Consider the following 16816-nt stretch of genomic DNA (forward strand, 5'->3'; position numbering starts at 1 on the left):
AGAAAAAGAAAAGTTAAAGATGATCAAATAACTAAAGGACAAATTCATGCATGCTGTGGACTTATTTGATTGTTCCTGGAGGTACAGTTCTACAGTTTATAACAATTTAAATAGAAAACAAGCCCACATTTACACGACTCAGAGCAGGACACAAGCATGACACAGATTATGCATATTTAACCTGCATGCATCCTGCTTGGTGGTGGCACGACTGACTGGATCTGCACCAATCATTTTGTACATCAATTTTACACATGCAGGTTGCATTTCACTGAGCTCAAAAGGTGATAGCCAGTTTCACATCTCGAACTCAAGCGGATATCACTTGAGTTGGTCAGCAATGAATGAAATGGTCAAGTTACCAGGATAGCTGGTGTGTAACTGACCCACACAGTTGCACATGTACAAAGGCTGAAATGGCTCAGAGCATCAAAGACTTAATCTGATTACAAACTCTTGGCGGCAAGTTCTCAGGACAGTATTTGAAGTAAACCGAATCATCTTTATGATCAACAAGAGACTCATGGAAACTGCAGTTACACTTTGTTGGTGTTCACAGGATAATAAAACAACATCTTGAAACTTTGTCAAAATATCACAAGTTGGTGATAACAGTAAAGCTGAAACTAATTTGAAGATCTTTTCAGGTTCTGTTGGGATAAAGTCAATGATAACTGCACCAATGCAGGTTTAAGACTTAGTGTTTTACTATTATAGTTCTGGGGAATAGGTGCAGTATGGATTAGGCTGTAAAGGCGACCAGATTAGAGTGACGTCAAGGCTGAGTTTGCAAGTTTGGTCAGGTCAGCCACAGATTGCTAATCTGTGAAGACACTAAACACCGACTACCAGAAAAGCATGACACTCCGCCTGCATGCCCCAGACACACAGGCTGACACGCTCCTCAAAAGGGAAAAGGTCACTCGCCATTCGCTGCGATGGCTAATAAGGAGACTGATGTTAAAGGATGAAGAAGTGTGTTGAAGGAGATCATTGCTTATCTTTAGCCGGTTGGAAAGAGGGTTAAAATGTGTTTTTTCTTGAACTACGAAATGACAAAAATGTATCACTGAGGTCAACATATCACCTTTAACACTGCTCATAATCTGATAATAAGCACAGAATGGAAACTTTTCGTTGAAAATTCTTACATCCTGTTCAGGTTCATACATCTACATTAGGCTACATTTCTGCTTAGTATGAATATTCTGATCTATATTAGATCATTTATGAGAACTAAAAAGCTCAGAGATGTGTATTCTGGCATGAAGGATGATGTCTATCTAAAATGACTCACCAAATAAAGAAATTACAATAACATTATTCAAATGATACAGTTGGATAAAGCTGTGAGCTTATTAAGAGTTAAATAAATAATTTATTAGAATAATTTTTTTGTTTCATGAGCATATTGTGATATAATAATGCAAATAAATACAACATTTATTAAAAAAAAAATTAGGAAATGGAAATTGAAGTACACAGAGCTACTTCACTTGATAACTGCTCTCAATCCATCACAAGTGTTGTGAGTGTTTTTGTTCAAGCCATGAGAGCTCCATGACTAAACATCTACAGGATAAACCACTTAAACCAACTCTTTAAGTGGATTGACTTTCAGTGTGTTGTGTGCTGCATTTGCTTTCTCAGGTTATCCCTGGTGTGTGAAGACCTGTGACATGGTCTATGATTGGTAGAACTGGACAGTTTGATTCTGATGTGAAGAAATTAACACAAAGTCAAGAATTTATTCAAATTAATCCAAGGATATTCATTTACAGTATATGAAAACTGTATGGAAACTACCTGTTGGGGTGTGTAACATGAAAGATCTGTCAATGCCAACTGTTAAAGTGCTCTGTTAATGTATTTGGTATAATATGAAGGAGGAACTTACTCTGTGTGCCAGGCTGAACCAGTTTAATAAACCTGTGTACACTAGAGGCAACACCAGACATGTCTGGACTATGCTACAATTGTCTTTGTTTAAAAGAAAACTGTAATCCCACTCACTACTGCGGCAGTGGCCTTTGGTGACCTGCACAATAAGCATTAGGCTAATCTCTTAAATGGGAAAGTGGGAGGCACGCAGAAAAGAACAGACTTGCAGTAAAAACTTACACAGATTGTGTTCGTTTCACGAGCAACATTATGAATGAGAAACTATGTCTTTCACATAAGTAGAGCTGCTCTGAAAGAGTTCTAAGGCACTACTGTTTTTTTGAGACTTGTGTTTATGTAAGTAAAGAATATTGATTTTTTTTTTTTTTTTTACAGATTTATGCCTGATTTGAGTTATTCACAGAGAGAATGATGGCAACAAAATCGAGTTTTGAGGCTGGTCAAGGCAGATGGCCACCCTTCCTGAGTCTGGTTCTGCCAGAGGTTTCTTCTTCATATGTTCTGCTAACTTTAGCTCAGTTTCAGAGGCCCTCACACAGTTAACACAAGAGTTTTTTTCTGCCCCCCTCACACCTCTCTAGACTGAGACAGTCAGGTATAATCCCCAACAGGAGAAACTCCCCTATAGTGAGTCAGCTAAACTATGCTGACCTAAGCCACTCAGTGGGAAAAGGGGTGAAGCAAACCCAACAATAAAATTGCAACAATATTATAGTAACTGTTCAAAAACTACTACAACAGGAGAGATGAAGGACATCTTTATCCACAGGGAACATTAAGATCAGATTTAACAGTATATGGGTATAAGAGTGTTCTCTTAAGAGATACAGAGAGATGTTTGCTTATAATAGCACAGAAACGGCACTGGTGAAAGTTACCAATGATCTCCTGTTAGCTTCTGATAGCGGACTTGTTTCTGTGCTTGTCCTGTTGGATCTCAGTGCTGCATTTGATACGATCGATCACAGCATTCTGTTACAGAGACTTGAACATGTTATTGGGATTAAAGGAACTGCATTAGGCTGGTTTAAGTCATATTTATCTGATAGATTCCAGTTTGTTCTAAATGAAGAATCTTCCTCACACGTTGGAGTAAGTCATGGAGTTCCTCAGGGTTCTGTGCTTGGACCAATTCTTTTTACTTTATACATGCTTCCATTAGGTAACATTATCAGACAGCATGGCATAAATTTCCATTGTTATGCTGATGATACTCAGCTGTACTTATCTATGAAACCAGATGAAACCAATAGGTTGGTCAGACTACAAGCCTGTCTTAAAGACATAAAGATCTGGATGACTCAGAACTGTCTGCTTTTAAAATCAGACAAAACTGAAGTTGTTCTCTTTGGACCTGAGCGCTTCAGGGAGAAATTGTCTAGTTATATAGTTACTCTAGATGGTATTTCCTTGGCTTCTAGTTCTACAGTGAGGAACCTTGGAGTTATTTTTGACCAGAATTTATCATATAAAACTGGTTTCTAGGACTTCCTTCTTTCACCTTCGTAATATTGCTAAAATCAGGAACATCCTGTCTCAGGGTGATGCAGAGAAACTAGTCCCTGTTAAATTCAGAATAGAATTTAAGATTCTTCTTCTCACATATAAAGTTCTTAATGACCGAGCTTCATCATATCTTAAAGATTTAATTGTAAGATATTTTCCTAACAGAGCACTTCGCTGCCAAACTGCAGGTTTACTTGTTGTTCCCAGAGTTTCTAAAAGTAGAATGGGAGGTAGAGCCTTCAGTTATCAGGCCCCTCTCTTGTGGAATAAGCTGCCAGTAAATGTCCGGGAAGCAGACACCCTTTCCACTTTTAAGATTAGGCTTAAAACTTTTCTTTTCGATAAAGCTTATAGTTAGGGATGGCTCAGGTAATCCTGAAACATCCCATAGTTAAGCTGCTATAGGCTTAGACTGCTGGGGGACCTCATCTGTCACACCTTTCCTCACTTTGCTCTCTTTTACCCCCTGTTTAATTTCAAAATTGATTTTATGTACATGTGACATTATTGTGATTATTAATGTATGTTTCCCTGTTCCAACAGATATCCTTTGAATGGCGTTATGGTGTTTTTCCCCCCTCTTTTCCCTCTTTTCTGTCTTCTCAAACCCCAGCTGGACGAGGTGGATGGCCACCCTTCCTGAGTCTGGTTCTGCCAGAGGTTTCTTCCTGTTAAAAGGGAGTCGTTCCTTTCCACAGTCGCCACAGGCACGCTCAGGACGGGAGATTGGACTGAAGACACGCTTCGGTGCAATCTGTTGGTTTCCTTAGCTAGGATATTAATTTTTTGAATTGGCTCTATATGAATTAATTGGATTATGATTACAATGAATTGAATTCCAATTGGCTTGAATTGGACTATATTACTTAAGTGCCTTGAGATGACAATTGTTGTAATCTGGCGCTATATAAATAAAATTGAATTGAATTGAATTGAATTTATAATGAACGACCAAGTTTGTGGTTGGAAGATGTTGTGCCGGAGGGATGGGTCAAACACAAGACGATTCACTCAGCAGACTGTGGTTCTCAGTTACACCTGAGACTGGCAACAAATGCTGAAATATTTATTACCTATAAATAAATATTTAAATATCTATTTAGTAACTTATTTAGTAACTTTTATGAAAGATGTTGCTAAAAAAAAACCTATGAGCATATGTTACACAAGTTCCCATTACCTCAATATTAATGTGAATAAATATTTTCAAACTGGTTTGACAGTAAAACTAGCAGTTTGTTAGCCGTTCTCTGCTCTCGTAACAAGTTCAAATATTTCAGTGCACTTGAGGCAAATTCAGGAGGCAAAATAACAGTGTAACAGACCGTGCTGAAATTTAAGAAATATTTGTTAATAAGGTGATGCGCTTATTAACAATAAAACTTAAAAGGGAACTCCGGTATTTTTAAACCTAGACCTTATTTCTGGCATGAAATACGTTCATCTACTCACCAAGAGCAGTTTGGTGAAAGTCGGCATCCTTCGGAAGATATTTAGATTCCTTGAGATCCATATAACCGAGTGAACAGGGCTTAGACGATGCAGCCTCTAAATAAGGTATTATCTCTCGTTATTTCACCAATACTTTAAGAAGAATGAATGAATGAACGCATACTATTGCACTGTTAGTTCGTAGCTGCAATGTTGTTGTTATTGGCAGCTATCGGGGCTTATGGACGGCTTTCTACACACTTGTCTATTGGGATGACGTCATCGACGCCCCCCCTCTACAAGCCGCCAATAACAACAACACAGCAGCTATGAGCTAACAGTGCAATAGTAGACGTTCATTCATTCATTAGTCTTAAAGTATTGGCAAAATAAAGAGAGATAATGCCTTATTTAGAGGCTGCCCCGTTCACTCTGTTATACGGATATGCGCGGATCTCGAGGAATCTAAATATCTTCCGAAAGACACCGACTTTCACCAAACTGTTCTCATTGAGTAGATAAACGTATTTCATGCCAGAAATAAGGTCTAGGTTTAAAAATAACGGCGTTCCCCTTTAAGCAGCCACTTAAAACCTGACTGTGTGCATGTCAACGTTTTGTGTGTATGCCGATTAACTCACCTCAGCTTTGTAGGGCAGGAACAAGGCAGAAGCGAGGTTCCCAGTGATGCCACTGAGGATGTAAATGATGGAGATGCGGACCCAACCTGCCAGCTTCTCGAGGTCTCTCAGTATAGTCATTTGGAAGATAACTGACACCACACAGTGCAAGAGCCTACACACATACACCCATAAACAGAGGGACACATTTCAACCAATGAATTACTGAAAAAAATACGCATTTTAGCATGTTAGCATTTTTGAAGTAAGCTTTTTTTTTGTGAACCTGAGAGATTTCCCTTGTGCCCTGTATTTGCAATTACAATCCTCACGTGACTAAACAGCTCACAAGATTATGAGCCTAATTTATAAACATTTCATTTGGTTTTAGTCCACAGGGATTCCACCAGTATTCAAACATAATGAACAACTTAAAGAGGTTCATAACATTTCTTTACAGAATCTAAAACATTTTGTCACTTCTATTCAGCAATTTTACAGGATTGAAAAGCAATGGCTACATCTACACTTTAACAATTCAATGATTGTCAATGGCAGTAAGAGATATTTAATTAGTCAGAAAACAAACAGGCAGAGTTGTAATCAAGAGCTCAATTTAAATGTGAGCAAAAACAAAAAGAGAAATATCAACTCTTCATTGTAGGATGTTGTTGTAGAGTGCAGTGTGTACCCAGCATGGAGGAAAAGGGAGAGCCACAGGCGATAGAACTGATCAGGAACATCAGGGTTGAGAAAGGGGAGCAAGCCACAAACATCATCGAGACAGTCGACCTGCAGATAATTAGCACCATTAGAAATATACAAAAACAGCAACTAATACATACATACACAGACTTGTAATGCAAGTGCACACACACTACCTGTGAGCAGAGTGTGGCCTCTTCATGGAAGTAACCATGCATGAAAGTGCAATACTCTCTGGTTGTGATCTCACATCTACAGGCAGAAATGAAATTTGAGTTTTATTACAGATGACTCTGCAATGAGCAATGGGCAAGCACATGATGAAAAAGCAAAGCAAAGTGATATCAGTAAATGTTTATCACCTGCCCTTAGTTCCTATGCAGCAAGGCCGACCCTTAATATTACAGTCCATGTGTCTGTAGCCTGTGTGGTTCCACTTCTTGGGATATGTGCATATCTGGCAAAGGACAAGCGATTAGAAACACACAATGTTTTAGTGTCAATCATGTTTCATTGTGTACACTTCTGAAACGAAGAGCAAGACAAAAAAAACATTTTCTTTAAATGGAAAATTATATGGTAATTTATGAGATTTATTTCTAAATTATTGGTGGCGTCCCCTCACCGGCCACTGGGTGATGTCATCTGGCCACGTATGAGGCTCTGCAGAGGCGGGCTCTTCACACACTCTAGTCACAGCATGTGACACAGCATGTGACACAGCAAGACAAAGGAAGGAAGCAAGTCAGTGTTGGCAGACAGCATTGTTTTGTAAGACCGAATGATGACCAACTTCATTGTAAGTATTTGGTGTTTCTGAACTGCCCAACATTTACTGTAATCAAGCACAATGATTTCATCCGTATCATCACCTGGGATCCTGATGACAGACAGATCCAGAAGACCTTACTATGTCCACGACTTTATTGTTCCATTTCATAAAGGTTGCCAGTGTCTCCTGCATGAAGATATACAAATCTTCACCACACAATAATCTTTCTTATTTCATAGGATGACATGGGCATTCTACAACAAACGCAACAGGATTCAGTGCATATACACACAACACACCATGCCCTACATACACTTATGTATGATAACTATCTTTATGTCTTAGACACACACAGTAACGTTTTGTACATAGATAATGTATGATATAGCTATAGTAACATACAGAGCAGTCAGTGCTGAGTGTCTGCACACATCCAGAGTTGTCATTCTGAATACAACATCCAGACTCTCTTTCAAGGTCTTTGGCCTTCTTGATGAGGTTGACTATCTGCATGTCCTCACGGATGCAGGGGGCAAATTTGGCACCCAAGTGGATCAGATCCTCCTGAAAATTAAAGGAAGGCATTGTCAAGATTAATAAATGTGGCAACTCAAAGTAATCTACAAAAAAATCTAATTTCACTTTGTTAAGTCATTTTTTCTTTAAACAACTTGTGATCCTCTTTTTATACATTCAGAAATGGCTCTTCTATCATTTCCTCTTTCTTTTTGTATCAAAATACACAAGTCTGAGTTGGACCTACAACACGACTTTTAATATTACATTAAATGAAACTTTATATGCTGAAAGTAGGTAACAGAAAAAAGGTTGTTGATATTTAATGGTTTGTAACTTGCTGTAAATAGGAAACAATAAATGTACGTGTGTGGGGAGGTGAAAAACCGCAGTACTGGGCGAGAACAGCATGTGACGGAAAGATGGTAGTTATTTAAAAACAGTCACTGACTTAAGAGGGTGCAACCTTCCATCAGATGATAAAAAAAATGTGTGGTGTCACTCAATAAGGCTGCACAATAATGACACTTCAGACCAAAGTGAGTGCCCTACACTGTCCTTATCTGGAGTAATGTTCATTTTAGCAGCTCATTTTAGGCAGCAGTTATTTGGATTTCAGACAAGATAAACATCTAACGTGTCATAGCAGGTTGAGAGTGGAAATGTGTCATACAAGAACTAAACTGGGACCAGCAAGAGACTTACAGAGCTAGGACCAATCCAGAAGTTCTCCTGTTGGATGAACTTGACACTTTCATAAATACCTTTGTTTTTCAGCACCTACAGAGGGCAACAAAGCAACACAATTTAGCAGCGTCAATGATGACTGAAAAGTATGGGGGGAAAAAAAGATACAAAGGCATTGAAAAGATTTGAGTGTTTTGAAGTTTTAAGATTTGACGCTCTTAGACATGTACTGACAGTGTAGGTAAAAGTGTGTCCAAACAGAATCAATTTCTAATCTCAAGTATCAGTTTCACAAAAAGCTGTTAGCATCCATTTTGATGCTACATATATTATGGTGTTCAAGCAACAATGAATACGTTCCAGTTCCTGCACAGTGTTCCATAGTGTAACCTTTTAGTCTTCATGAGCAGATATACTACCTCCAGTTGTTTTCTGAGTAAGGAGCTTCACTCACCAATTCAGATGTGGAGTGTTGTGAAAATCCCACAGGGGCAAAACCATATGTGCAGCAGGCCAGCAATGTGATAACTATATGGACGAATGTAATCCAGTAGGTAAAGTAGGGTCTGAAACCACACAGTAAAGAAAGTCACTTTACAGCAACTGAACAGTGGAAATCCTTTCAAGCTAATATGCGTTTTCAGTCTTGTAAAGCATCACATTAAAGAGGTGAGAAATGGCGTCAGACATAATTCTCCCAACAACTTTCATTCACTGTAACCCCTGCAATATCTTTAAAGATTTAATTTAACTTTTTACTCTCGAGCCTAAAAGGTAAAAAAAATCTAAAAAATTAGAAGAAGGCTGTTTCACTTGTTAGGTTGCTCTCTTTGAGGTCTAAAAGTAAGTTATATTAAATGTGCAAATAATTCATTAGTCTTTCCAACCTGTGGCTGTGGAAGTCATCCAGCTGCTTCTGGACGTTGCTGCTGAGGCTGCGTCGATAGTGTCGGTTCAGCCACTTCCCCACAACGCCCATACCATACTGACGCTTATGTTTGTCAAATGCAAAGTGCTTGACCTGGGAAGCAATGCGACGACCACGACGAGGATGACTCTTTTCGGGCCCTGCCCCAGGCGTCGTGGAGATTCGAGATACATCCGTCCTAGGTTTGGGAGGAGGAGAAGTGAGCAGGTAAACAGAAAGTGAAGGATGAAAAATGGCAAACATCTGGGAGGTCAGTTTACAACTGGAGCTCAGTTGTAAGCACAATTTGTGATTTCCATTTATGTACTCTCACATTATAAGTTTAATAAGTTCAATATTCTAAAACTTAATGCTCTACCTATATCCATACATCCATCCATTTTCTATACCGGCTTAATCAAACTGATGGTTGCGGGGGGGGGGGGGGGGGAGACAGACTGGTGCAGACACATGGACTGGTGGAGCCTATCCGAGCTGTCATTGGGCAAGAGGCAGGGTACACCCTGGACAGGATGCCAGTCTATCACAGGGCCACGTACAGACAAACATCTATGCTCACACTCATAGAATTAGTCAAGTTATTTCAGTTGAGCAGCACTCAACACTAAAGTATTTTCTGTTTACTCACAGGCTGGGAACCTTGTGGTCATGCTGCTCACAGGGAGCAATGAAGGCAGACATGGGAGGTGACTCAAATACATCATCAGTCATAGAGTACATCTCATCATGGGCATCAACCTGTGTAGCAAAGGTAGTGTGGGTCAAAGAGGGTGAAAAAAAACATGAGCAGCAAGCATACATATGTGATATCTTATAATGTGTTTCGAGATCTGACAAAAATGAAAGTAAGAAAATGACCATACTTCAACATGAAAAGTACAGGCAAAAATGGAACTTATCAAAGCATCAACACGATGATAGTAAGAAGGGCTGCTGACCTTGCTGAAGAACAGTGACACAGACGTGTCAGCAGAATCAACCGTGTCCTCGTCCATCCAGCTGGGCTGCGCAAAGCTTCGCCTGGGGAAACTACGACCCGTCTGAGAGCCTGCCAAGCCACTTCGACCCTGTAAACAAACACACCACAGAACAAGTGATCTAACACGTGCGTGTATATATACACATATTGTTATCTTTATTATCATAAATGTATCTTAGTACAGGTATTGTAGTTTATGAATTTTCCTAAACAAAGTAAGGGAAATACTGCCTGAATGAAAAAAAAAAGCATACAACAAATGTCTCTGATGTGTCCAGATCTTAGAATATGGAAAATGAGTTAAATTCTAAACCATTGTGCTCATAATACTGGTATTTGTTACACACCATAAAATTAATCGTGATTACACATAACCCTGTTTTTGTTATTACAGAGAATGAACACAATCAGCATTATCAGTTAAAGTTGTGGTTGCTGTCTAAGCAGGGAAACAACCACCCGTCTGTTATCTTTAACATTCACAGTTTTCTGGTACCCCACTCACCCTCAGCAGGTTAGACGCAGCTCGGATGCTCATGCGAGCAACAGATTCCCTCTTTCGTCTTGGAAAGCGGTTGTATCCTGAACGCTGGCTGGTGAAAGAGCTGAGTGAAGTGACCCCTGGTGTGTAAGGAACCCCCTGTGTGGTGTGGGGTGTTCTGGGGGAGCGACTGTCTACGTCATCAGGGCAACGAAAAGCTCGCCCTCGTGCCAGGGGGTCTACAATCTATCAAAAACAGAGATCAGGCACAATCAGGCATTTATTACACCGCTACACTCACAAACTTGACTGCTTGCAATACATTCTAAAAGTTACCTTTCAAGCATTATTCTTAGCAGAGGAGTCATTTCTAAACGTTCACTTTTATGCCTTGCCGAGTTGAGAGAGCTAACTAATTGTATCTAAACATTTTTATGCTGAATGAATGCGTATTTGATAGCATGAGGCTGAGGTAATCAATGCTCAGACATTCTAATGGTCGCATACCTTGGGCATCTTGTGGGTAGCTGGTGAGTCCAGACTCAGGTCCATGCTGGTGGCCGTCTCAGGTTCTCTATATTGGGCCTTCAGCTTGCCATAACGTTGACTGCAGTGGCGCAGGCTCTTCCTGTGCCATATCTGCTGCTTTGTCTCACAGTCCTCACCCACCCCAAACCACTGGGCTGTATTCCTACAGGTGCAAAGATAGTGGCCACATTGACACATAACACAGAAAGTAATAAGTGAAAGGGAGGGGAACATGCTTTTTTTTTCCCTCTTGCTTTCTTATAAAATAAGGTACTATCTATTCAAAAACACTTTGTTAGTTTATGGTCTTCAGTTAGTTTATAGTCCTGTTAAATTAAATATATAATACTTCTCATTATGGGCATTAAATGGTTCTCAACTTAAGAGGCAGCTTCTACATTTTTAGTGGAACATATTTTGGTGAATCCCCCTTATGGATTTTGGATCTGACTTAGTTGACTGGCACCATAAAGTTCTAAATTAAGCAACATAAAGGAGAGAGAAAAACAACAGCTTACTTTCGGATGCTTTGTGAGAGCGATGTTTGTCTACCAAACTTTGCTCTTCTGTTTCTGGCTGGAAAGCCTCCATCTCCAGTTCCACTGACACTTTCTGACGTAGAACCAGCAGCTTGACGACTCACACTTTTTTTCAGAGATGGTCGCAGTGGCTTATCCGAAGAAAGAACAAATAATGTAACTATGGTAACATTAAGAATTTCCTATATAAAGTGGAAAATTGCAAGTGTTAGAAATACAGTTGGATAACATTATATTAACATAAAGCTGCAACAGCAAGAACGAGTAATCATATGAAACTACTGTAAGTGCTACAGTGCTTAACTGGAATAATGTGGTTGTAGTGATTCTGCACTGCAATGAAGCATAGCTAAAGGGAACAACTGAACTACTTCCAAAAGAGCTTATGTTCAGAATGTGCTTCAGGTTGCTTGGACAAGAATGTTCACAAATATGCTGCACAAATAATGTATAAATTAAAGCACACTAGAAGGAATTCTAATTTGCAAATGTGCATGCAGTGTAGCTTTTTCAGTATTAACAAAACATCTGATGCAGCATATCATCTCCAATTTTGTTTTTACTTAAAATTGGATTTGCTTACAGAAAGCTACCAGACCGAATGTCTAAAACCCAAAGCTGCAGCACAGGAATGAACTCACTCTATATTTACATACATATTACTCTACTTGCCCTTTAGAAGGTAATTTAACTGTTACATGCTCGGTTAAATTCAGAATACTGACTGCTCTGTGTAGCTGAGAGCCATTGCTTGTGCTCTAAACATGGGGCTCACAGGGGGATGAGCATGGTCCTGCATACATTACCAGCAAGACAGCTTTCCAAAATATCTCTTTGTCAGAGCATATGGCAAATTCAGAGGAACAGGTACACCATACTAAACCATTAATGTGTTTTAAACTGCCCAAAGTCTATTTTCTTTGTCCTCGTTTATTCTAACTCTGAATCCAAAGAGATAGAGAATGCAAAAAATCCATGCGAGTGATCCGGAATGGAAAATAATAAACATTTGGAAAGATAAGTGCGCTTCATAGTTGTTATAGTTATGTTATCATTGGCTACTTATTAACTTTAAATATCAATGTGGCCAATCTCATAACACAGCTGCTGTTACTAAGAAGCATCTTACAGCAACTTCATTCTCACAAACAGGAATTTCTCCTAGCCTCTGTTCTGACATATTATGTGTATGTGTGTATCATGTGTCCCTCTCAATTTATATACAGAAAAACTTACTCCTGGTGTGTAGGATGTAAGACAAAGTCAAAGAATCTCAGGATAGTTTTGGATCAACACTTAGTAACGCATTACTAAACTCACTCTATCCTGTTTCCTTCACCTGGGAAATGCTGCAGCCATGAAACCAATACCTTCAGCCAAATGCCTGAGAGTTCAAATACATGCCTTCAATTTTTTCTTGTTTACACAACTGCACACCCCTCGTTATCTCCTGCCGTAGGCCGACGTGAGTTCATACAGAGTGCAGCAGCTAAGTTTCTAACATATTTTAGTTGACAGTCCCAAATCTTTATTTTTTTTCAGGTATTTGCTAATAAAAATTGGAACAGTATTCTTCATTTCATTAGATCTGCAGACTCTGGTCTGTCTTAAACAATTATTCTACCAAAAACTAACTTCTATAGGTGGTCTTTTAATAAGTTCTCTACTTGTCTATAAGTGTTCTTATTGTTGTGTCTACTTTGTTCATGTGCCCTAAAACAAACACTTGACATTTTACTCAAGCTTGTGTATGGTTGTTGTAATATTTGTTTTTATAGAGGCAACCATGTGTGTATGTATGCAGGTATATGTATTTTGATTTATGAATTCTACCCTGATTGTGAAGCACTCAGAAACAATACACTTTAAAAATTGTAATACAAATTTGCACATTCATGTAAAAACTCATAATAGTTACCAACCATAAAGTATTCATGTTAACATTCACAAGTAAGGACTCAGTTAAAGATCAAGTTTGACACAAATAGACACTTTGAATGGAGGACTCAAGCTAAAATCTTTCAATGGTGTGATCAAATTGGGAGGGGACAGGAAACGGTGTGGGTGGGGTTATCAACGTGATCTATACAGCGAGTATGGCTGGAGGGCTAATTTCAGAAGTGAACATAAATGCACAGCATGTATTCGAATATGTTATATCATCTGTTGTTCTTCACACTCATTACAACCAAAATGCACTCTTTCAGGTTTGCTAATTAAAAAAACACTACATCCTGAATACAAGGTTGGCTTCTCCATGGTTGGTTAGCACATCATTCTCTTAATTTCTATCAGTATTTTTTAAAAGGTGGTTTGAAATCAGACAATACTGTTTATACCGATAGAATCTAATGTTGTGTGTGTCTCCTGTGAAGCTCCCCATGTGTTTTTCTCCTAGCGGTGCAGCCTTGCCCCGAGCTCTCCCTCCGTGTTTCTAAGCAACACGCTGAGCTGGACTTGCCTGTAACTTTTTTTTCTTCCCAAAAAAGTAACCACCCTTTCCTGTAGCTACTTCTTAGACGAAAAAGTGCCTAAATTCTGTGGAAGAATGCTGCAAGAAAAACATGCCTTCTCCCTCACGTCTTACTGCCCAACAAAGCTACAGCTCTCTGTTAACTAGGTTTACACCAGATTAAAATTTCATGGTTGCCTAGCCGTAGAACTTTAAAGTACATAGTTCCGTCTGAATATATTTGGCAAACCATTTTAGTGAAGCTTAAATAGTGAAATCTACTAAAGCAGAGCTCTGTGAAACACTTCAATCCAGCTCTGCCCTTCTCCCTGTCTCTCTTGCATGTTACATCGGTCCCACCGAATATAAAATATGACAACAGGAGGAACGTTTGTAGGGTTGCAGCATCGCCAACTAGACATGGTGCCGTTTAGATATCGTCAGACACATATAGCATTTTTTTTGTAAATCACAAACCAAAAACTGAAGCAAGCTTTTGAACAAATCTTAATTATTCCTCTCTGTACCTTTCTGCTTCGCAGAAGTTCAGTGCATGCAGGAGAAGCAGCTGATGTGACTGTGAGTGAAGGAGGAAAATTAACACATTCTTTTGCTTCTGATGTAAAAATAATAGGCAAAAATCTGATTATGGGCAAAAGTTAATGGCAAAGTAGCAAGGGAATCTTTGTTTTAAGTTTAATACAGTCTTTAAATAATTTACATAATATATTATGCTAATTCAATTTAAATTCTATTAATTTGTGTGGCAGCTCAATTTGTATAAAATAACCGTATACATCGCACACCGCCATTCAGTCCAGAAATACCAGGATATGAATTCTGGTCCATATCGCCCAGCTCTATTAGAGAGCATTAGGATTTCATGTATCAAAGTTACATCACACTGAATTCTGTGAGAAATGAGGGACCTAATATTCACTAAATATGTGTTGACCTGCCTGGCCTTTAAGTCTATCCCACAAGGTCGAGCAGTGATACAAATTATCAAAACGATCAGCCTACCTGTTTGGCGTGATCAGTGGACATCATGTATTCCGGTGGAGGGATGGCTATCATAAGGCTGGGAGGTTTCTTGCTCTTCAGACGACTATCTGTTCGGCCTCCATTTGGAGGCGGCTCCTCCCCTACCTGAGATTCCATCCTGTTAGAGTGCTGGAGAAGAAAAAAAAGCAGAAAATGGGTTGCGTTACATGAAATACAAATATTATCTACAGGGAATGTAATGTGTGTGTGTGTGTGTATACATATAAATATATATATATACACACAAATATAAAATTAATACAAGTATGAAACTGAAAAAGAATATATATCTATACATATATATATTCTTTTTCAGTTTCAGATTTTTTCACCCCCATATGGAGCGAGGGGCAGGGTACACCCTGGACCAGTCACCAGTCCATCACAGGGCCACACAGAGACAAAAGAGACAAACAACTATGTAGGACTGTAAAGTTCTAGTCGACTGGTCGACTTATTCGTCAATATGTTCTGGGTCGACCATAATTCTGATTGGTAAATTTTTTGCCGTGTTGATTTCATACAGTCCATGTTGAATTTCATCAGTAGGAAGGTACCAAGTGCTAATGGGGGTGTTTTCAGAGAACACCCCCCTTTTTTGGATTAGCCCAACCCAACACAGACAGGTAGATTGAACAACGTCCCACGTTATTCAACGTCCGGTGGTTTGCTGAATATTTATTTTTATTTTGAGCATTTCATTTACAGTGAGTCCTCCTCTACCATCCATGTCAAAGACATCGGCGTGTGGCAGAATTTTACCAAAATAGATGGCGGGGAAAAAGTCGAATGCAAAATTTGCAAACAACAGTTTGCATATCCCAGCTCAACTATTAACATGGCGTATCATCTAAAAACGGTAATATTTATTCGTTTTATAACTGCAGGCACCCCCCCCCCCAATTAGTCGATTTTTTGTCAAAATTTCAGGGTTTCAGTCGACCAAGAATTACACTTTCTATACCCTTATATAGTGACACCCTCTCAAGACCATAAGACAGCTCATGCCAAGGTATTGGCCAATAAGAAAAGAAAAGAAGAGAAAAAAAATAGATCATGTAGCCATCCATGTATTAGAGCGTCTAATTTAAAAGAAACTGACCAGCTCGGAATGACATCCAAGACATCAGATGACAGCAATCAATAGTGAGCTCCATTTGTCTTTTACCCTCCCTGTGTTAGTGACCTATATCCTTTTACTCCCTTTACTTTGTAAATAGTTTTAATTTATTAATTTTTATTGACTGCATGTCATAGATTTCTACTTGGTGAAGCTTGTTCTACTTCTGCATTCCAATATAAAGTGGAAATCCTCAGAATATGATCAGCTTTTTACTAAAACATTGTACACACAATAGAAAACATATTATCTCATTTCCTGCAGAATGACTCCTGTCAAGACAATTTTGCCTTTGCATCGGTGTTTACAACAATAATCACACTTAAAGAACTGCATGATGTGTATACATATTGTACCGATTTGAACACAAATAATTGCAAAAACCCTCTCCACAGTTAAGCTGTAACTAAGCAGATATACTAAGACTCATTCCTCTGTCTGCTCAGGGACAGAATATTAATGTCAAACTTACTTATCTTCATCTTCCAGACTTTACCAATCACAGCCAACAGTGGAGCAAGCAGCCAGTCTATTCCTGGAGCTCAGACTGCATTATGGCATTATGTTGAACATTTCAAAAGAAATCAAAGCCGCTGCAGATATGAA

General features: G+C 39.0%; 1 protein-coding gene across 1 annotated transcript in view; it reads right to left on the minus strand.

Annotated features, from left to right (window-relative positions):
- Positions 1 to 16816, minus strand: part of LOC140304744 (inactive rhomboid protein 2-like) — a 33839-nt gene that overhangs the window by 3119 nt on the left and 13904 nt on the right. The window contains exons 2-17 of the mRNA XM_072383508.1: positions 15070 to 15219; positions 11574 to 11725; positions 11035 to 11218; positions 10552 to 10773; positions 10006 to 10134; positions 9696 to 9805; positions 9027 to 9245; positions 8594 to 8705; positions 8158 to 8232; positions 7339 to 7500; positions 7037 to 7122; positions 6790 to 6853; positions 6527 to 6621; positions 6341 to 6416; positions 6151 to 6251; positions 5481 to 5634 (exon numbers count right to left, since the gene is read on the minus strand). Of these exons, the coding sequence (XP_072239609.1) occupies positions 5481 to 5634; positions 6151 to 6251; positions 6341 to 6416; positions 6527 to 6621; positions 6790 to 6853; positions 7037 to 7122; positions 7339 to 7500; positions 8158 to 8232; positions 8594 to 8705; positions 9027 to 9245; positions 9696 to 9805; positions 10006 to 10134; positions 10552 to 10773; positions 11035 to 11218; positions 11574 to 11725; positions 15070 to 15207 (2079 nt within the window). The 5' untranslated portion in view covers positions 15208 to 15219. The remainder of the gene's footprint in view (positions 1 to 5480; positions 5635 to 6150; positions 6252 to 6340; positions 6417 to 6526; positions 6622 to 6789; positions 6854 to 7036; positions 7123 to 7338; positions 7501 to 8157; positions 8233 to 8593; positions 8706 to 9026; positions 9246 to 9695; positions 9806 to 10005; positions 10135 to 10551; positions 10774 to 11034; positions 11219 to 11573; positions 11726 to 15069; positions 15220 to 16816) is intronic.

The sequence above is a fragment of the Leuresthes tenuis genome, unplaced genomic scaffold (genome assembly GCF_036924035.1).
Source record: "Leuresthes tenuis unplaced genomic scaffold, fLeuTen1.0.hap1 SCAF_4, whole genome shotgun sequence".
Classification (NCBI taxonomy): domain Eukaryota; kingdom Metazoa; phylum Chordata; class Actinopteri; order Atheriniformes; family Atherinopsidae; genus Leuresthes; species Leuresthes tenuis.